General features: G+C 36.3%; 1 protein-coding gene across 7 annotated transcripts; it reads right to left on the bottom strand.

The window, feature by feature from the left end:
* Positions 1-1,142: 1,142 nt before the first annotated feature.
* On the bottom strand, positions 1,143-22,809 carry LOC138694985 (transcription factor IIIA-like). Of its 7 annotated transcripts, none has more exons than XM_069819227.1 (8): positions 22,504-22,808; positions 20,819-21,135; positions 18,555-18,670; positions 16,824-17,000; positions 10,836-10,993; positions 10,614-10,737; positions 8,742-8,814; positions 1,143-2,535 (listed from the first exon to the last, which is right to left on the bottom strand). In XM_069819227.1, the coding sequence occupies exons 2-8, from the start codon at positions 21,083-21,085 to the stop codon at positions 2,509-2,511; spliced, it is 942 nt and encodes a 313-aa protein (XP_069675328.1). In that variant the 5' UTR covers positions 21,086-21,135; positions 22,504-22,808; the 3' UTR covers positions 1,143-2,508. The 7 variants fall into 7 exon arrangements, with proteins under 7 accessions (XP_069675328.1, XP_069675330.1, XP_069675329.1 ...); XM_069819229.1 differs by having other exon boundaries at positions 1,152-2,106; positions 22,504-22,807; XM_069819228.1 differs by lacking the exons at positions 1,143-2,535; positions 20,819-21,135 and adding exons at positions 7,153-7,472; positions 21,962-22,031 and having other exon boundaries at positions 22,504-22,807.
* Between the last annotated feature and the right edge of the window lie 537 nt (positions 22,810-23,346).

Genomic DNA, 23,346 nt, shown 5'->3' on the forward strand with positions numbered 1-23,346 from the left:
ATCTTACGAAAGTACCATGAGAACAGTACTCTTACTCAGAAACAACTCCCTGATTCATCAGAAACCCCATCATCGATATTAAGAACGATAATAAAAAATCGCGACTCAATCACTACAGTTGTGACATCGTCGGGAGGATATAATCGCAGGAAACTGAAGTGTGGTAAACATGAAGACTTGGAGAACACGCACATGGCAAACAACTATAAATGACTTTTTTTCCGAAAGAATTAAGTATAGTACATATTGTAAATGTGTTTGACGTACAGTATAGTAATTACATAATGGAGTAATACTATATTACGTTTCATGAATCATGTATTTCAATAAAGAAAAATGCTAATAGATACTGTATATAAGTCAAAATTAGTATACCCGCCTAATACGTGGTCCCGGTTAATATGTGGTTTACACCCAGTCCCTTGAACAGCGTTTTATTGGGGTTTTACTGTAGATTATTACTATGCTCTGTCCAGCAAAATAAAGTGACGAAAACCATAGAAAACCAATTACAAACTGAAATGTATCACTCAGATCTGTCAATCACTATGGCACTACCATGATTAATGGAACAGTGGTGGATGTCGGTACAGGAAATGGGAGTGTCTCACAAAAACCTAGCACTGCACACCATCTTTGTCTATCGCAAATTCCATTTGGACTCATTGGGCTTAGAAACCTGGCTACCTCCGTGCAAAGTCGACACTAACCATTCTAATAGCAGCATTCGAATTAATAAAAATGTAGAGGGGACAAATTTCTTGTTGACATACTAATTCTTTTGTTTTTTTTTTTATATTTATATGAATTATAACATATTAAGTTTTAAAGTTTGCTGTTATAAAGTTATGTATTATTACTGTTGTTTTTAACGTCCATTTTAATTACTGTGACAGTATTTTGAATTTCTGGTACCATGACATCTCTATCCTACCTTATGTTTTAATAGGTACTAGATAATTCAATCAATTACGAAATCATATTATGAAAACAACAGCAACAAATGTTTATGAAAACAACAAACACACATAGTATTTTTGACATAGGTAGTTCTTAAAAAAGAAAAGAAAAAAGAAAGAAAGAAAGAAATATAGTCTAAAATGTTTTATTATACTAAAGTTATATTAAAGGATAATTTTTTGTTAAAATGTTGAAATCCAGGTGATATTCACAAACAACATTCAGAATAAGCTCACTATAACAAATTCACTCTAGAGGAGAAAATGTTTTGACCACCACACAGAAAATAAAAGTAAGTTTTCTGAAATACAATAATTTAGGAAAAATATTGCTAATCATGCCAGTGTGGTACTAATATTAAAACATATGTTCAGAGAGGGTAATTTTTTTTCTGGTTGGGAATGAACACAGGAATGTAGAAGCTCGGAAAAAAATGCAGAAGGGGAGAAATTTCCCATATTCCCTCTATTCAATTCAAACACAATCAATTAGTGATGCATATACTTTACTAACAGAAACTTCAGCGTTATTGTATGTTATTTTACATTATTAAATTTATCCATATAATGTCATAGCAGTTACTTATAGCGAAATTAAGAAATCACTGCACATTTTTATTTATATTTTCTCACATGTATTGCTCCAGTGAGCAAAAACGACATTACAAAATTAATTTAAGTGTCATTTCTGTTTTTAACTTACTTTATTTGATTGTGATTTAATTTCTTTTGGTTTAATTTTATTAAGATTATGAATTTGTATATTGATAATGATAGCAAGACAATCCATTTTTCGTCATAATTATTATAATAATAATTTTCTTTATTTGAAAAATCTTCATTCTTAACAAAGAAAGAAAGATAAAAAAAAAAAAGAAATACATACATTTAATATTTTTGGACTGCCACATTGTAAAAACTGGTGCCCGTTAAGAAAACAGTTACATGAAAGTCACAAAAATGGATTACACTACTTTCCAACCCAGATATAATCCCCCAGAGACCAAGGAAAACAGCAGTTGGCCTTCAGACTATTGACAAATCATGACTGTCTAGCAAGTCATCTCTACAGAATAGGTATCTCAGCTTCACCAATATGTGTCCTGTGTAACGATCCAGCAGAAATGAATGAAGATCACTTGAAGACCTGTGAAGCATTAAGATCAGAAGAAACTACAGTTCAAAAGTATTGGAAAGCACGACTGCTAATGGCTTCATTGCCAGATGCAAGGCACTAGACAACAACAACATATTTTTGGACGGGCTTGGGCCTATTCTGATATTACTAACCTTATTTTGGCATTTGTCAAAATATATTAATTATATAAGACAGATACAGCCGCCATGGTGGTCTCGCAGCTAGAGCCCTGGACTTATAATCCTATGGACCAGGGTTCGATCCCCGGTGTACTCCCGATTTATAACTTGTGTTGGACAAGCCCGTGGTCCAGGTAACACAGGGGTTTTCTCCATGAAGCTCCAGTACCCCTATAGCATCCCAACAAATCTCCGTAATCATTTCATCATGGGTGTAGTGTAGACCAGCCTCCTATGACGCACCCTGGGCAACGACTGTCTGTAAATTGGTCTACTTAACTGGCTTCATATGAGTGAATGACGTAAGTGAAGTACTCGTCATTGGTTAAAATATATATATACAAAAGATAGATACAATTCATATTAAATCTGTAATTATATTAATTATATGCAAAAACAAACAGGTTTAGAATAAATTTCAACATCTTGATGATGAATCAAGAATAAAATTACAATCAAGAGAGACACATGAGTTGGATTTGGGACAAGAACAGACAACAGAAAATTTAAATGAATTTTTATGAAAAAAAAATTTTCCTTGGTGCAAGTGAAAGGAAATAGTGGACATTAGATGGGGGCAATTCCGAAGCAGGTGAAGAAACTAAGATCGAAATCGAGGCTGACGAGAAATAGAGTACCGGTAATGCAAGTAGGAGATAGTTCAGGGAGCAGTGATGAAGGAAGAGGGGAAAACGGTATGACTTAAGGAAATAGTGTGGAGGGGAAATAAATTGTGAGAAAAGAAAACTAAGACCTACAGTAAATAAAGTAGCAATGTGGAAAAGTTAGCAGTGAAAAGTGCAAATAGTTAGCGATGTGAAGTGAGGGGAAATGTGTCATACAGGAGGGGGGGGTCAAGAATTAGAAATATAGTATTTTTGGTAAAGTAGTGGAAGAATTGATGACAGACAAGACTAGAGGAAGAATTGCAATAATAAATTAAAAATAAGTAATGTCCTAAATGACTTGTATGAGAGGCACTGTATACTAATAATGTGAAGTGCCGCCTCACCAAAAGGTATATTGCTTAAAGACAAATATATTCATTCATTCACATTAATCATAAAAAATTTGTGAAGATAATAGATTTGTTCATACAGCAGTTTCCGATAGTTTGCAACTGTCATTAGCATGTGCATTTGGAATTTACGAGCAGTAAAGTCAATGTGCACATACTTACGACAGTTAAAAATTGTCAGAAACTCTGTACAAACAAACCCTAATACTGAATAATTTCGAGGGAAAAACTGTTCCGGTACCGGGTATCGAACCCGAGACCTTTGGTTAAACATACTAATGCTCTACCAACTGAGCTACCCGGGAACTCTACCAGACACCAATCCAACTTTTCCCTCTATATCCACAGACCTCAAAGTGGGCTGACAACCGTCAAGCAACCAACATTGAGTGCACAATGTTGGTTGCTTGACGGTTGTCAGCCCACTTTGAGGTCTGTGGATATAGAGAGAAAAGTTGGAGCGGTGTCTGGTAGAGTTCCTGGGTAGCTCAGTTGGTACGTTTAACCAAAGGTCCTGGGTTCGATACCCGGCCCCGGAACAGTTTTTCCCTCGAAATTATTCAAATCAACTTTACCTGAAAGCTTGATTTGCAAACCCTTATACTATTAGAAAAACTGCACGAAGATAATATGTAGATAAAGGCAAGAAAGTTTTAGACATCCTGAAAAAACAAGTTCGGAAATTGGCAGTCAAGGCAGACTAAAGTAACAAACCCATTGTTCGGCAAGCAGCAAAAGCCTTCATGGTTTGTAAAGTTAATGAAAATAACAGTACTGTAATTAATCATACTGAACGCCACACCAATGTGCACAGTATTTATAAAACGGAAGCTGCTGTTCTTGAAAACTGTCGCAAAAAAACATCAACATCAATCAGTAATTCCTAAGTATTTTCCAGGATGAAGAATTCTTCCTTAGCACATTGGTATATGAATTACAATAATATTCTTCAATGAATTATTAATAAGCTTGTTTCATTTCCATTTTTACTATCATATTATTACAGACTTTGCAGAAGTCTCTCTAGGGAAAGAGATGTTAAAAGATTATTAGTACTCGAACAAGGCAAAATCGTAACCTGGAAACACGATATTTAAAATATTTCTTACTGTTAAAATAGTGATTTTCAAGTCTGTTTTAATTAATTTTAAGTGCACCTACGCAATTACCAATGTAACATAATAGTACATTATGCAACGAGCCTATAATGGTAGTAATTAAGACGCAAGTATGTTTGTTTATGAAATGAGTGTGAGTTTCATAATTTTCATACGAGCGTCTTAATTACCATTATAGGCAAGTTTCATACGATTTTTTATGCTCGACCATATTTATAACTTGAAATTATTCGTAAGTATTCATATTAGGGTTATGTGAGGAGCAGAACTGACCTGAATTATGAGATGTGCGCAGACGCGAAAGTATTGATTTTTTCCGAGGCACGAATGTCATTGACCTTGATATAATCTAGAGAATAACTTGAAGATTAGTCTTGATATAACCTGAAAATTGATTTAGAATTGAAAAACGAGATGACAAATTGAATTTATTTGAATATTATTTACAATTAACGCTAATTATTATAGTAACAGAACATAACCTTCTGCGACAGTATTGGATTTCCAGCCTCCATGACTTTTTGCTAATTGTCTTTCGATTGCATATCCGAGAATAATCGATACTTGCGGTTTTATAATGGTACAATGGTGATTTCTCATTGGCTAAACAACTGAATTATAATGAATAGGTGTACTTTAATGAGGTGCATTAAAGGGCTACTACCAGGTGTATAATTACTACATTTCGGCATGGTCGAGCATAAATGAACTTGGCACACTTATTTACCATGTAGCAGAGACGTCGTTAATTCAAATGATATTGAGATATTTTTTTATAGTTTCAAGAGAATGATTAGATTACAACTGCGTGTCTATATACTGTGAAACAATTTTAACAAACAAAGTGTTACCATGGTGCAGCATAAAGCAAAATTTAAACGAATAAGTGAATTAATGAAAAAATGAGAGTAGAAACATTTAAAATGTGCGCGAGAGGAAATTGGGGCTGAGAAAAAGTGTTTAAGTGAGCTCCAAGCTGTTGGCCACTTGTCTCACTCAAATTTTTGCAATTCCATTGAAGGAACATTAGAAAATTTTGAAAAGGAAACCCGAAAATTGACGTTACCTAATACCTATCATATCAGAATGGGGGAAGGAGCATGACAACAGCAGCAGCAACAACAACAGAGCAGGAATGCTGTAGATGTTAAAAACCTGCACATCGAGTGGGATGCCACAGTCCTTGCAAGAGAAAGAATCTGAGCCCTTGCACTGTGCAAGTGATAGGGGTTGTGTTCGGCAATGGGAAAGTGTTAATTTTATATTGCAAGTTTTAGCTTAAGGTATGTGGCATTTTTAATATTACATGGAATACAGAAACTCGTGCGTGAATGCTGTTAACTGACAATCATTAAAGAAAAAAATAATAATTTTGTGTTTATTATGAATATTGAAATAGGCTTTTAAGAAGAACGGATTCAAACGGATCAACAAAACTTTTTTTATGCTTTATAACAACCTTTGAACTTCAAAATATTTTAGGGCTAGGTGTGACACCCTACAGATTTATATGTAGCTAGTAAAGAAACAATCAAGGATATCATACACATTTTAATCTCATGTGACTATCTGTCGTGCTTTTCTGTCAATATTTTTGATGCCTAGGATGCCAGTTCTGGTTTGAACGTGGCCAGTCACCAGAACAAGAATTATTTGTCATAAAATTTTTCAAATATAATCTTACATATAAAAGTCAATGTGGCTATGTATGTACTCAATACAAATCTACACGCTTTGACCGATATTTGCCAAAGTTGGCATATTTAACCTTCATAACCCGGAGAAGAACATAGGCTACATTAAAATTGGACAGATGGACGTTAAATTATTGAAAACAATAAAAATTAGAACGAAATGCCATGTATTATATTACAATGGCGACCAGCCTCATGGTCTAATGGTCAGAGCTTCTGGGTATAGTTCATGAGGTCCCGGGTTCGATTCCCGGTTAGAGCACAGGAATTTTTCCTTAAAGGGGATTATTCCTGTGTTCGTCCATGGTCTGGAATTTAGGTTAAGTTTAGATTTAAGACCTCTCCTGGCACTACATTGTCATAATCATCCTATCACATCATCGGGGTAATGTAACTCCGCCTTCCAGGCGCCCCAACCTCAGAAGTGGGTTACAACTAAGCCACGGCCAGGAGAGAAGACCAGAAATGTCGAAAAGACAACCTGGTGGCATTGGATAAAAAAAAAAAGAAAAAATAAGACATATGCCGTCCTTTACAAGATTGTCAACAGTTGTTCTAGGCCTTGCGATGAGATACACGTATAATTGAAGTTATTATAATATTGTAATAACTATATTAAATATGGCAACATCTGTAAGCTTTGGCAATAACAGCATCTAGGAGAGATTTCTTTAACTTTGTGTTACGCTAAAATGTTTGATTTTCTCATCAATTGTATCTATACCAAAAACATATTAAAGTGAAAATATCAAACTTATGCAGTTTTGAGATAAAATAAAATCAAGACCGGAGCATTTTTTTAAGATCCTGGAAGTCATCTTTGTGACATTTATTTTTAATGGCTGACTATTTACTCCTATAGCCTAGGTGTGTTGTAATCTACTCTTCAAATCTTACAACTTGTTGCGAGATTCACTAAAACATCGCATTTCCAAGTCCGACTCCCCCTTGTAAGAGCAGGCAGAAAATCATATGGCTATGAACAGACTCGCACTAAATGACAAATGCTTTATTGCAATATAAATAATATGTACATTCTAACAAAACATAATACTACTTGTTGTCAGTCAAGGAAATCCATCTCCCAAAAAAAAAAACACCTGCGAGAGTGATCAATGCTGGAATGTACAATAGAAAGACATTAACACGTATTCAATATGCAATGAACACTTTAGTTCCCTGAAACATGGTGGTTGCTTCCCTTTTGCATACTTTCTCCTTGTAATGCAATAAATATTTCTGGCTTTAATCCTAATTCTACGGCAGCAGTTCTCAAAGAGGAAGGTGAACTCTGTGTACTGAGATATTCATCATGGGAAAGACAGTCTTTTGTTTCTTTCTTTGGCCATATTGTACAAAACACTTCCTGAAAAAGAGAGGGAAGATTAAAATACAAAGAACTGTTAAAACATGCAATAAAGTACAAAAAAATTCTGTGCTGTATCAGATATACATCAACACATAGAATATATCACTCAGTTTCGGGAAGGAAACTGCAATTGTGTTGGTTTCTTCCTCCTACCTGTTAATTCAACAATCGGCACCATTGAAAGACTGTATGAATCGAAACATATAAATCAATCAATTTTCTAATGTATCCAGCTGTTTGCTGACAACATAAAGTCCACTGTAGCCTAGTCAGTTGTTGTTTTTCACGAGAAATGAACTTCTTAACATGTTAAAGAATAGTTTTGAAAATGAGATTGTAAAAAGGAAATGTAAAAATGTTAAACAGAGTTCAATTTATTATTTTGTGAATGGGAATCAAAGGAGAAAATTGGAAAAATAACGTAAAATAAGAAATAAAGTTCTGATTTCAAGTTTTATTGTTAGCAATATTTTCCACGTTTTTATTTGATTAACAAAGAAAAGTTTTAACCCATTATTTGCGTAAAATAACTCCCCCTATTGAGAGACCATACCTCTGAAAGACCAATTTTTCATGGAACCAGCAGTGGTCGTTTAATACAGGTTTTACTGTATAATATTAAACTTTCAATATTTAGTTCAGTTGCTATACACTCATCTATATAATTAGGTCTTTTTTGCGTTGCCTATATTCATGTATAAGTTCCTGTGCTCTTTTACAAACTCGTTTGTCTGGGCACCTTGATCATTTAACTTTCTTTTCCGTTGATAACATGCACTCATGTAATTCTTCCTCGATTTCTTGTTAGCTTTCATGTTGTAATGCGACAATCATCATGACTGTTACATTTTCATGCATGATGGGTTCGTTTACAGTAAAAGAATTATTCTGTTTACTCCTATACTCCTCTTACTTAAGTGAACTTATCCAACTATTACAGACAGTGTGATGTAACTTGCCATTGCTAAGCAAGTGACGTCAGATGTTGAAATTTCCTTGTGTTTCCTCCATTTGAACATCGAGCATAAACATTTCACATTAAAAAGAGAGAATCAAAGCAGAGAAAAAAAGAAAAAAGAGAAAGAAATAAGATATACAGAAAGAAAAACGGGAAGAAGAAAGGATATAAAGAAGGATGAAAAATAAATGAAGTGAAACAAAAATAAAAAAAATGACAGCAAAACAGAAAGGGAGAAATACTAGTTCATTTTCTTTTGAATATGTAACACTATCTCGTAGTTTCTCCATTTTGTCTAATGAACTCACCTTCGTCTTTTTCTTCTTTCCTTTGTGACGGGCCTGAATATGAAATGTAAGGTTCCTTTTGTGGTAGTAGAATCTAGAACACAAAGTCATATATATAATGACACAAAGCACTAGTAAAAATATATTAATCATGATCAAATAATTTACAGTACCAGTCAGAGGAAAATAATACATAAACTTACACATAAAATGGTACATACCGGTATTCATTTTATAAAATGAATGTTCACATACAGGCATAAGAATAGAAACGGACAAGTTTCTCCATTAGCAGAGGTCTGTGAAATTCGCGAGACGCGATAATGCAAACTGTTCTCACTTTTGCCAATTTTTTGCCTTTCCCATAACCCGAAAAAATGCACTTTGTTTTACTCTAAATGGATCCCAGCATATGCCAAGTCCTTGGATTTAGCACTTTCCTTCTTGAGTGTTCATATTATAAAGTGAAAGGTTCTCTATCAGAGTGCTGCATTGGAGTTAAATCGCTCACTTGAACTCGGTCGAGTGTCGCACCCTCGAGTGAGATACGATCGGTCGTGATACGCTCGTAATAAATAGAAGCACAGTACAAGGTCATCTCACCGACATGTCTTATCTTCTATGGAAGGCGACAGATAAGATACACATATGTTTTGCTCACACGGTAAAAATAAGGCTTTATTTTCTGCGTTTATGACAAACGTTTAATGGAACAGTCAATGGAACGTACCAAAATTGGAACATGAAATTATAAATAAAATAGTATGAAAAACTTCGATATACAGTTATTATTGCTAATTAATAATTAGTCAATATTTGATTTACCACATATATAATATGATAGGTCCATACATAGTGTTCCGCCTATATACTGTGACAATGTAGAAACGTTTTACAAAATATTATTGATATAGCAGTAGATTAATAACAATATTAGTACAGAGGTAATGTCACAGAAAATATAATAAAACGAATAATCATGCTCCACAACTGTTACAGACGCAAAGACTGATACACTAATTATTAGAGATTATTATTATTCATCTTGATTACATAACTTTTAACACTGTATCACTTCAGAATATGTATGGTAAGACTTTCCTGTGTTAAATTTCAATGTACCTCGTGTACATGTTTCGACCTATTTATGGGTCATCTTCATTATCTTTATTATTATTATTATTATTATTATTACTAGAAAACTTGATACAGTTCTTGCATTATCGTGATTGTGTTCTCCGTTTATAATAATTACATTTACATCCAATAACATCAATCAGATGTGGCAAAAACAAAATCACTCCTGTGTGGAAAAAAAAAAAAAAAAAAAAAACATTTACCTACAACATTTATATTACATTTTAAAGCAAATTTTGTAGTTGTACTATGGAGAGGTTAGTTAAACACTGCAAAGTTTTGAAATGATAAACATCTATGATGTTACTACTCAGTTCATCACTGTAACAAGAACAAATGTCTAACACTCGGCTTATACCGTTCGAGGATTTATCGCTCGTGACAATTTTACCCATCATACATGTGCGCTACCTATCGGATTATGCTATGAACTACTTGGCGCTCGAGCGAAAACGTCCGATGCAGACCTCTGTTCTCTATGCTTTCCCAGTCACATAGCTGGTTTTATCCTCCCACCCCAGGTTTTGGCTAAAGATAAACTCCTAAATATTTCAAATTTCCCTCTTGGAGGATCATTTCAACACGTCATCTTAACTTGTTGTATAGTTGGTATTTTTCAATGAACATAATGTTATAAGAAAACAAATGCAATTATATATTGAAGGAAAATGTCCTATGAAAACTGTGGGACATGGATGTTATTGCTGTTTTACTAACAATGTGCCATTTCCAGATGTATTTCACACAAATACTTACCGAGAGCAGTTGATATACGGACAACGAATCACTTCTCGTTGTGTAGTGTCCTGGTGAACAGCCATATGGACCAGCAGTCTGCACTTGGTCTTAAAACTCTTCTTACAAACATCACAGATAAACTCTGTAAACAAGCACTGCATTTACATTCAACTAGAGGTAACAGAAGTACTGCTAAAAGTACTTCTAGGATCTCTGTTGACGAGATCTGGCAAGTCTCACCTGAGGGATGATGCACAGTGATGTGTTTCAGTAGATGTACGCGGCGTTGAAACATCTCCTCACAATTTGGGAAGTCACATGCATAAATGTTACTGTGAGATCTCTCATGGCGTTTAAGATCTCTTTGAGTTCTAAATCTCAATTGGCAATATGAACATCTGGAATAACAACAATTCCATCTTTAATGCAGGTTTAATTATTTAGCAGAGACTATAGAGTTTCAAATGAGAGAAAACAATTCTCATTTGTGACTTGAAATAAAACTTCAGCTGCATAGTTCTCGCATTTATTAGCGACACTTCACTTAATATATTCGAAAAACGGAATACCATAAAATGGGGTAAATAGGATCAGTGGGGGGAATAGGATCAAAACTTCATTCTTGGTTATAAAGTTTTGTTATAAACTGCAATTGAGTGAGAAGACAGCCATTGCTTACTAGAAAAATATAGTAACCAATGACTGTCTTCCCACTCAATTGCAGTTTATAACAAAACTTTATAACCAAGAATGAAATTTTGATCCTATTCCCCCCACTGATCCTATTCACTCCATTTTACGGTACTGAAATGAACAATTAATGAGCTCATGTCGAAACATCCCCTCAAACTGCGAATATAGATCTCCACAAGAGAAATACACCGTGTTCCGCTTATAAGTATAATAAAAGAAATAGTTATAATTTCATAACAATGCATGCAAATGGGTTAAGATTGATACCATTGTAAAGAGGAAATTGGGAAGTTTTAATCCATTGTTGTTACTTATTTTTAGAAGACTCACGCATGCGCAGATCATTAAATAAGAGAATTCGTATCGTATCTTTAGTCAGTCAGCATGTGGACACCACAGCAGAAAGCCTTTTGTGTGCTGTCATTAGCAGAACATAGATCCATAATTCGTGTACAGCGCTTGTTTCGCCGTCAGTACAATCTTAGACCGAGGGAAGCTGTACCGACGTACGTCTCAATAATGAAATGGGATAGGCAGCTCAGAGAAACAGGAAGTTTGTTGTCTAATGCAGGTAAACATTCCAAGCGTAAAGTTTCTGACGAAAATGTCGAACGCATTCGCGAGGCATTTCAGAGAAGCCCGCGGAAATCCATTCGACAGGCTAGTGTGCAGTTGAACATCCCACCAACAACAGTGCATACAGTGCTCCATAAAAGATTGCGTTTGCGAGCATACAAGCTGCAACTTCATCAGATGATTACGCCGAATGATAAACTGGAACGAAAACGCTTTGCAGAAACAATGTTGGATAAAGTGGACGATGACGACACATTTCTAACTCTGTTTCTCAGATGAGGCAACCTTCCACGTCAGTGGAAAAGTAAACCGACACAATTGTCGCATCTGGGGGTCGGAAAATCCAAGTGTCGTAATTGAACACCAACGGGATTCCCCTAAATGGAATGTTTGGTGTGGGATCATGCGTGACAGAATCATTGGTCCCTATTTCTTTGCTGAAAAGACAGTCACTGCAAACACGTACCTGGATATGTTGCAACTGTATGCTGTGCCACAACTCCCAGATGGAGCAATTTTCCAGCAAGATGGGGCTCCACCACACTTTGCCAACATGGTTCGCACATTCTTAGACGAACAATTCCCTGCAAGATGGATCGGAAGAGGATCACCGTACATCACATGGCCTGCCAGATCACCAGATCTAACACCACCTGATTTTTTCCTGTGGGGGTTTGTTAAGGACCAGGTCTACAGGACGCCAGTACGTGATTTGGCAGACTTACAAGAAAGAATTTATGCTGCTGTCAACAATGTTACACCACAGATGCTTCATAACACTTGGGTCGAGGTTGAATACCGGTTGGATATTTCCCGTGCCACCAATGGAAGCCATGTTGAGGTTTATGGAACATAAGGTAACAAAAATTCCCAGTTTTCATTCTTTGTAGCAGTTGGTTTCAACTATATACTTGTATTAATTCAGAAGTTATAGCTATTTCTTTTGTTATACTTATAAGCGGAACACTCTGTATATAAATATTTAAAGAAAATAATCTGCCCTCAATGAGGGTGACCATAAAGGTCCAGAATAAAAGCACTACAGAATAATTTAGAAAGACAGGAATTGTTTAGTAAAAAATTCAGAGAAATGCAAACCCAACACAATCATCAATGGCCAAAATATAAATGGTAATGTAATATTTGGATTGAATCCTTAAGAATATTCAACAAATTTTTTTGAATTTCAAAAAATCGGAGTCCGAGTGCTTTTAAAATATCACATGTGAATTTAGGGAGTGTGCCACGTGCACCAAACAAAAGACCAGAAACACTCCACTGACTAGTGGGAATGTTATATTTCTCACTTTTGACCAGCCTCAGGGTCTAGTGCTCAGAGCTTCTGGCTATAGTTCATGAGGTCCCGGGTTCGATTCCCGGTTAGAGCACAGGAATTTTTCCTTAAAGGGGATTATTCCTGTGTTCGTCCGTGGTCTGGAATTTAGGTTAAGTTTAGATTTAAGACCTCTCCTGGCACCACATTATCATAATCATCCTATCACATCATCGGGGTAATGTAACTCCACCTTCCAGGCGCCCCAACCTCAGAAGTGGGTTACAACTAAGCCACGGCCAGGAGAGAAGACCAGAAATGTCGAAAAGACAACCTGGTGGCATTGGATAAAAAATATATATATATATATATATATATATATATATATTTCTCACTTAGATAAGGGATGCAGGACTCATAAATGGATTTCTTCTCCTCATCAACGTGTTGTGCCTGCAGGGCATCCCTCTTGAACCGGATTGTAGGATCAAGGACTAATTCCTTAGATTGAGTCCTGTGGATGGCTACAATATCTGCTCTTCTGTTCGAATCTAAGGATGAAACGCAGTGGATCTCCTCGTATACTTCCTTGACGCTTGAGGACATCAGCAATACCGGTCCTGGCCTTATGGTGTCGATTGTTGCGCAGAAGCTCCATTTTTCGACAGAATCCCAACACGTGACCAAGAGTTTCTGTCTCGTTGCAGCCAGGATGGCGACAACTGGTTGTGTTGAAACTTCTGCCGGGCACAGATCTAACCGCAGATATTAGCTATAAATATGTGAAAACTAACTTGAATTGTTTCGGGAACTATCTATTCAAGGATGGAGTTACTAATTGTTTCAATAACCTGTTATTCAAACTTCAATTTCGCAACTTCACAGTTAGTATGTGTCTAGCTGCTGTGCAGATATAGCAATGTGCGCAGTTTCAGGTGAGTTTTCGACATGAGCTCATTAACAGTTCCCTTTTGGTCTAATCCCACACAGCACGTGGCTGTTTTAATTTCGCTTAACACTTTCTAACTCTAATATTATTCGAAGAGATATTAGAATAAATGAGGCATGTTGTTTAATCAATTGTCCGAAGGCAGTTTTGAACCTCATAAATGACACCAGTTAAGATATCGCTCAAGAGGCAACTAAGTCACGAGATAATGGAATAGGGTGGCCAGTTCCTTTCCCCCTTCATCGCATACATCGCTGACTAGTAACATATTACACTAATTAGACTTCAGACGCATGCAAACAATTGTTCTTCCTCTAACACTTATTATCAAGTGAGATGTACTGCCTGATAGTATATGTACAGACTCAGAAAGAAAATTTGGGCCAGTTATAACCAGGGAAAGAAAGTTCAAGCCCTAAAAACATGAAGAATATGTATGCATTTATGCCGTAAAAATAGATAAATATGCTACAAAATATGCATTATGAGTCTGAGATTATTTTAACAGAATAATAAGGTATAGGTAACTTACGTTTAGTCTATGGATTTTGAAGTGCTTGCCTCATTGCTGAATGCTCCATTTATGCTGTTACAGTTCACAACTAAGCAGTGACGTATGTTTTCTGTTGTCATTCTTCGCCTGTTGTCTCCCAGCATAGCTTTGTAGTGCGAGAAACTTCGTTCTACGTCACAAGAAGTTAGAGAGGCTTGCACAAAAGCTGTGAGCTGTTCTATAGAAAATTTTGTTGGTTTTTGGGGTGTTTTTCCTTCGAGAATATCTTGAATTTCTTTAAGTTAGTAATAACCAGGGTTTTTGGAAAGAATATTTGCTGTTTTCTCGTTCACTTTATCTCCTACATTTCTTGGAACTGATGTTAAACTGGATATTGTTCTATCGAAATCTGCTAAAGACTGCAGTAAAGGAATACCAATTGCTAACTTGAGAGGCTCCCTATGAGGGCGGCATCGTTACGTTCAAAATTCATAAACATAAATTAGTCATGTTTACGAGGGTACACACTTTTAAAAATGAGGGAAAGACAAATAAACATACATAATATGCAGTTTCCCTGCATAAATGTTAAAATATGACGCTTTTATAAATAAAGGCAAAATATGCACTTTTATGTACAATAAAAGTAATATCATTGTATTCAGAAATTTGTGATTCATGTAAATAATCTTTCAGCATATTCACACAACGGTAAAGAACAAATATGCAAATGCATGAACTTCCTTTCCCTAGTTATAACATACTGCGCATGCTCAGTAAGCAAAATTCAGATAATTTAAATTTTGTTTCTAGATGATCTGTACATATTAGCCAGAAACTCGATCAGAAGTAGAAATGAGGCATGTAGAGGTGAACTGAGAAGAAAATATCACAGGAGAAAGGAGACGAGACAGAAAAGCCAATATAATATGAGGGAAAACAGGAGAGAAGTGAAAATGTGATAAGAGAAAAAGAGAGGAGGGGATGAAAGACAGGGATAGAAAGAAAAGAGGAAAGTTGAGTTGGGTGGGGTCAGAATTGGGAGAGGAAAGGAGGACAGGTAGGAGAGAGAGGAGAGGAGAGTATATGGGAGGGGAGGGAAGAGCAGAGGAGGGGAGGAAAGGGGACAGAAGAGAAGAGTAGAAAGGAGGGGAGGGAAGAGCAGAGGAGGGGAGGAAAGGGTACAGAAGAGAAGAGTAGAAAGGAGGGGAGGAAAGGGGACAGAAGAGAAGAGTAGAAGGGAGGGAAGGGAAGAGCAGAGAAGGGGAGGAAAGGGGACAGAAGAGTAGAAGGGAGGGGAGGAAAGGGGACAGAAGAGAAGAGTAGAAGGGAGGGGAGGAAAGGGGACAGAAGAGAAGAGTAGAAGGGAGGGAAGGGAAGAGCAGAGGAGGGGAGGAAAGAGGACAGAAGAGAAGAGTAGAGGAGGGGAGGGAAGAGCAGAGGAGGGGAGGAAAGGGGACAGAAGAGAAGAGTAGAAGGGAGGGGAGGGAAGAGCAGAGGAGGGGAGGAAAGGGGACAGAAGAGAAGAGTAGAAGGGAGGGGAGGGAAGAGCAGAGGAGGGGAGGAAAGGGGACAGAAAAGAAGAGTAGAAGGGAGGGAGGGGAGGGTAGAGCAGAGGAAGGGAGGAAAGGGGACAGAGAAAGAGAGTAGAAAGGAGGGGAGGGAAGAGCAGAGGAGAGAAGGGGACAGGAGAGAAGAGAAGAGAGAGAGAAAAGGAGCCTAGAGAAGAGAGGAGACAGGAGGGAAGAGAAGAAGAAAGAGGAAAGGAGACGAGAGGAGAGAAGATAAGCCGAGACGAGAGGAGAGGGAGGAGAGGAGAGGAGAGAAGAGCAAAGGAGAGGAGCCGAGACGAGTGGAAATGAGAGGAGAAGAAAAGAAAAGAAAAGAAAAAAGGAAATACGAAAGAGGGAAGGGAAGAATGAGAATAGAAAGGAAATACAGGAGATGGAAAGAGAAAAAAGGTGAGGTAAGGGAAAGATGGGGAAGGAAATGGAAGGAGAAAGAAGAAGAGAGGAGACGGGAGAAAGAGCAGATGAAAGAAGACAAAGGAGAGGAGATGGAAGAGGAAGGATGTGTGTGGAGATGAGGCAAGGGCAAGTTGGTGTACTTCAGTCACATCTCTGACTTGTAATGTATCCAATGTGTCAATCTAAGAGCAACAGATGTTCTCATTATTATGGCTGTATACCTGTTCATCAGAATAGAGCTGTAAATAGCCAACACAATGAAGAAAAAAACACTCACGTGATCGGCAGAATGCCTGTGTGTTGATACAGATGTGACTGCAGTTGACTTTGTCTAGTAAAACCTTTGTCACAGAATTCGCACTGGAATGGATACACACGCTGATGTTTACGATAAATATGGCGTTTCAGGTTTTGTGGATTACTCAGTTCAGTCAGGCAACCTGGATGCGGACACCTGCACACAAGTGGCATAACCATTTGTCAAAATAATTGTAATATTCATTATACACTTTTAATGAACAAAACCTATCAGAAATTAACATACACTCTGTGGGAACAATGCAGTTTCCAACCACGAACATCGTAAATTTCTCCTGAATAAAATATTGGTAAATTGTTTTTTCTCCCCTCTTTTTTGCATTTTTTTTCTCTTTGTTGGTAACTCTATAGCGTCTATTGGATGCTTCATGGTTGTGCTGGCAGATGGAGTTACTTGTCAACAATGTGATGCTGAAACGTGTGTTCAGCTACTGCCCAGCGACAGTCCTGATAAATATTTTATGTTTTTGATAATTGGCTAATTAATATTAACCGGCACACTCACAATCACACTCACATTCATACAAATTTCCAGACTCTAGACACCCAGGGAATTCTTCTTCTTCAAGAAAAATTCACCGAGAGCCAAACCCGGGAATCGAACCCGGGACCTCTAGATCTGGAAGCCAGCATGCTGACCAACAGACCACGGAGGCAGTCCTTTTTGCACTTGTTTTTTGTATTTGCACTTTTATTTCTTTTTCTTATTTACTTCTTCTCTTTCCATTTTTTTTGTATATTTCAGGTGGTGTTGTAGAGTAGGCATATGGCCGTAACTCCACCAGATTAAATAAATAAATAGATAAAAAAATGGTTTATTTAATGACACTCGCAACTTCCGAGGTTATATCAGCATCGCCGGTGTGTCAGAATTTTGTCCTGCAGGATGACAGAGACAGGATTAATCTTGCACAAGATAGGGACTCATGGCAGGCTTATGTGAGGGCGACAATGAACCTGCGGGTTCCTTAAAAGCCATTTGTAAGTAAGTAAGGAATTCTTTTACATCCAGTAAATCTACTAACATAGATCTTATATTGACTGGAATCAACACTGAACTTTTCTATATTTTCTGGCATCTGATTACACCTTCTATCATTTAACATTGTTTTGTACGATAAAAAACTCATGAAATTACAAAACGGGGATAAATTAAGTAGACAGCAAAACTAATGGTTTTGGAAGTCCTTTAAAACATCAATTTACACGTAAACAGTCCAAATAGACATTGCAACACTGAAATGGCTTTTACTGAATTCCAAAGAATAAGCAAAGGTGGGATAGAAACCACTTATTTTCTATTGATTCGTTGATGCTACGAGTTCAATGACTATAAAGAGGGAATTTTAAGATTTTTCTTGCCCTTGGAAACGCCAGAATGTTGGTTTTATGAGTTTTTTTTTTTCAAGTGTTTCTTGGAAAACATCTCTATTGCCTCCTTGTAATGTCTGGAAAGCCAGGTTCAGTGATAGTTTCAGAAATATAGAAAAAAAAAAAATCGTGCAAAATATAAAAAATATATATATTAAGCATTTTTATTAAATAGGAATATTTAATCAAAACATTATGAAATATTACAACTTTTTGCGTTAATTGTATTCTAAAAAAATAAATAAGATGTTAACATCCAAAATAGCCTATGTTGAATTTTTGGTTTTCATTATTGTTACACAAATTACTTTTTACTCACTTCAGCAACTTTTTATACAGGGATGCAGGACTGTGTGTGGTTGTTATGTGACGACGCAGATGGCTTGTGTTGAAGTATGCTTTACCACAGCCCAAAACTTCACATTTGTGAGGACGCTGTGAAGTCAAGAATGAAGCATCATTACTATAATGCAGAGTGACATCATCAATTTCCTAAAATTATACACAGAGACCTATTTATGTAAATTCTATACAGTAGGCATAAGTGGTGAGACTTCCAATGTATCAATTCTATTGTATAAGCATAGAAATACTGATTTCATTACTATATATATATATATGCTCGACCATGCCGAAATGTAGTAATTATACACCTGGTAGCAGTCCTTTAATGCATGTCATTAAAGTACACCTACTAATTAAAGTACAGGTCTTCAGTCAATCACAAGTCAGCTTTGTACCGTTATATCGATTATTCTCAGATATGCAATCGACAGACAATTAGCGAAAAGTCACGGAGGCTGGAAATCCAATACTGTCGCAGAAGGTTATGTTCTGTTTTACTATAATAATTAGCGTTAATTGTAAATAATATTCAAATAAATTCAATTTGTCATCTCGTTTTTCAATTTTAAATCAATTTCCAGGTTATATCGGACTAATGTTCATTCTTATTCTGTGCCAAGGTCAATAACACTCGGCCTCGGAAAAAAATCAATACTTTTGCGTCTGCGCACATCTCACAATTCAGGTCAGTTCGCACATAATCATAAAAAGACCTAATTTTCAATACTTTCAAGTTAGAAATATGGTCGAGCATAAAAAGTCGTATGAGACTTGCCTATAATGGTAATTAAGACGCTCGTATGAAAATTATGAAACTCGCTTGCGCTCGTTTCATAAACAATCATACTTGCGTCTTAATTACTACCATTATAGGCTCGTTGCATAATGTACTATTGTGTTCTGCCTTTCTAAGAACTAAATATTTATTATATACCAGTATTTATATATTTCATCTGACAGGACGAACCCCATAAGGCCTTCTCTTCCACCCTATCAGATAACACATTATAAAAATACAAATAACAGCAGTAATAATGCAAACTGTATTAAATCCAAGAAAGGATCAAAAGAGAACACTGAACAGCACTTAAAACACAAATACATGGAAAAGAAAAGAGAGAAAGGTTAAATTTAATAATGCTAATTCAAAATCCATTATGAGAAAGAAAAATGCAAATCATGAAGTGAAAATAGAATAGGCGAGAATATCTTGAGTTCCTTTAATTTAAAAGGCATATCAATAAATCAGCAAATGCAACGTTACCGAAATATTTTAATGGAATCTATTTAAGTTTGAAAACAATCACTTGAGAATTACCTACAATGGACATGAGGAAGAATCAAAGAAAGTGCCTTGTTATGTATACAAGGATAAAAAAAAAAGGTAAAGGTATCCCCGTAACATGCCATGAAGGCACTTGGGGGGCATGGAGGTAGAGCCTCATGCTTTCCATGACCTCGGCACTAGAATGAGGTGGTGTGGTCGGCACCACACTCTGACCGCCTTTTACCCCCGGGAAAGACCCGGTACTCAATTTTATAGGAGGCTGAGTGAACCTCGGGGCCGTTTTGAAAGTTTGGCAACGAGAAAAAATACTGTTACTACCTGGGATCGAACCCTGGACCTTCCAGTCCGTAGCCAGCTGCTCTACCAACAGAGCTACCCGGCCGCCACATGTATATTTAGTAGTATTTAGTATTTATTTATTTATTTAACCTGGTAGAGATAAGGCCGTCAAGGATAGGAAAAATTATTCCATATTTAAATGGCTCTAATGTAAACTTGCAGTTCTGTTGTATCGCCCTTCTGGCATGATGCCCTCCATATGACAAAAGAGGTTAATAATTTTAATTTCAATTTTAATTAAAAGTAATCTTATAGCTCAAAATTTATTCATAGTGGATGATGGTGGCAAAAATCAATGTAGGCCTACTGATGTTGGTATATAAATAGTTGTAATTAGGGCTAATCTTCACAATGAAAATATGACAACACTGCTTTACATTACAAGACAACAACGTCGATGACAGGTAATTTGGATCAGTCAAGCAGAATAAGTATTTGTAACGCCCCAACTAGTAAGATAATCTTCTCATTCCATTTTTCACCTGAAATCTAAGATAGAACCTTCGAAAAGTTGTGAATTTCTAATTCACTACCAGCAATGGAAAAAGTCCAATCTATCCCTCATCTAAACAGCTGAAATGTGGTTTAGATATTGGTAATCCAACTTGTACCTTGCCTGTGTGGAAGCAGATGTGACTTTCCAAACGCCAGGGCCTGCTGAAAGCCTTTCCACAGTTTGTATATGGACATTTATGCAATCTAACTAGCTTACTGCCTTCACATTCCTCCTCTGTAAGCTCATTATCTCTCAAACCAAAATCCAAATGTTCTTCTTTAATTACATCGCCTATTTCTTCTTTTATGTCTATGAGAAATGCCTCTGAATTTTCTCCTACAATCATTTCGTTCTCTTCTTTGATTACCATTTCTTCTTTCATTGTTTCCAAGATGTTATAGTCTTAGTAGACCCATGACTTTTAACATATTCCTAAAAAAGGACAAGATCGTCTAATAAAGCCATTAAAAAGAGGGAAAGAGAGAAAGCCATTAACTAAGGTAGCTATATGAATATACATGAGACATGCGCAACAGGAAAAAAAGCCGAGGATTTATAAAATCCCTTTAATTGCGTGGAATGTTTAAGTAGTTTATGGTTGTGATTTCAAATAATGTAGGTTAATGGTTGATAAGAATCGTCTTAGGGTAGGCCTAACCATAAAACAAAGAATGTAACCAGTGCAAGAAAATAAAAGCAATAAATGCAACATTCACTGCTCACGCCACTAGTAATATGTTGTTTAATCAACTGTCCGAAGAGAGGTTGGAATCTTATAAGTGATACCAATAAGTTAATGCATCAATCATGAGGCAACTAAGTTAAGAGATAATGGAGTGGGGTGGCCAGTGCCTTTCCTCCTCCATTGCATACATTGCGACTAATAACATGTTATTTCACTAATAATACTTACAATGTATATACAAAGTGGTAAATCTTCACAATAGCGTTACCAAACGAATATAAACAAGAACATAACGTCAAATGATATGTACTCCCTGATAATAGATGTACTGTATGTACATATCACCCAGATCCTGCATGAGAGATAACTAATAATATCTCGAATGTAATACATACACGATAATATTCAAACTTAGTTTACTTTTACAATTTTTCCAATGGGTTGCATTGGTGCATTCCTACTAAAGGAGCAAGATGGATGTAGTGTATGCCTTGGGTATACGATCAACTGCATCTCCACAAAAAAATTCCTTCTAAATTAAACGATCTTCACTTCCGAAATCACCAGAATTACCTGTGCACTTGCTTCTCCGAACAATGGTAACAGACATTTTTCCCGAATAGATGGCCATTTAAACGTTCCACTAAAAAAAAAAAAAAAAAAAGTTACCTACTACACTTTTCATAAGCTTACATGGGTTTTCCCATTTCAGAAGACTTTAAACATTAAACAATGAAACAAAGAATGACAATTGGAAAATAAGCTGTCACATATTATACACGGCTTATTACACACCATACATCTCACTCAAGCTATTGATAGGCTATTGCAACAAGATGTGTCTAATTTTTGGGAAAATAGAACACTTATTCACTGTGAAAACTAAAATAGGCCTACTTTACCGGTAATGACATAAATATGCATAGACCTACATAATAAAACAGCAAAGAGTATGTATGTACTTTTAATAATAATATTATACGTACCTCTACCAAAATATCTAGGCTACCCAAATTATTCACTGCATAACAAATTTTATATTAATATGTATTTCGCCCAACCTCTTTCTTTCTTTAAAGTTAATATAGTATGTAGACTACATTTTTCTTACTCACTGCACACAATCCATTATCTAACACAGCTCTTCTAGTCTCTTTTTTAGTTTTAACACCTTTCTTTTCCACATAATTATATGTGGCTATTTGAAATAATGTTCAATTTCATCGTACAGATCACAGCATCATACTATTGCAGAATTCACCAGTCAATTTCAATCATTATGACATGTTTTCAGGAAGCGGTGACAGTACTGTCAATATTGTCACTACAATAATTATTACATGTGAGATGGAAGCGACAAGACAGTTCCTGAGTAATAAATATTTTAAATAAAATAAAAACACTGCCAATGAATGTGAGGAATAGTGTTCTTCTTAACAATTTAGATTGTTCGGAAAGTTGCCAAATGTGTGCAGGAAATAAACCACTAACATGTGAAACATCATGTTTTGTTATATGTATGCACTTCGGAGAGAAACCATATAATTGTGAAGATATATATTTAGCACAGTGTCCAATGAGCTAATAAAAGAAAGGAATTACAGATCAGGCTGATTACCGTATATAATTATATACTTATGGCTTTTAAGGAACCCGGAGGTTCATTGCCGCCCTCGCATAAGCCCTCCATCGGTCCCTATTCTGTGCAAGATTAATCCAGTCTCTATCATCTTATCCCACCTCCCTCAAATCCATTTTTATATTATCTTCCCATCTACGTCTTGGCCTCCCAAAGGACTTTTTCCCTCCGACCTCCCAACTAACACTCTACATGCATTTCTGGATTCGCCCATACTTTTTTTTACTTGGTTATTTAACGACGCTGTACCAACTACTAGGTTATTTAGCGTCGATGGAATTGGTGGTGATATACAGTATTTGGTGAGATGAGGCCGAGG

Source organism: Periplaneta americana, chromosome 2 (genome assembly GCF_040183065.1).
Source record: "Periplaneta americana isolate PAMFEO1 chromosome 2, P.americana_PAMFEO1_priV1, whole genome shotgun sequence".
Classification (NCBI taxonomy): domain Eukaryota; kingdom Metazoa; phylum Arthropoda; class Insecta; order Blattodea; family Blattidae; genus Periplaneta; species Periplaneta americana.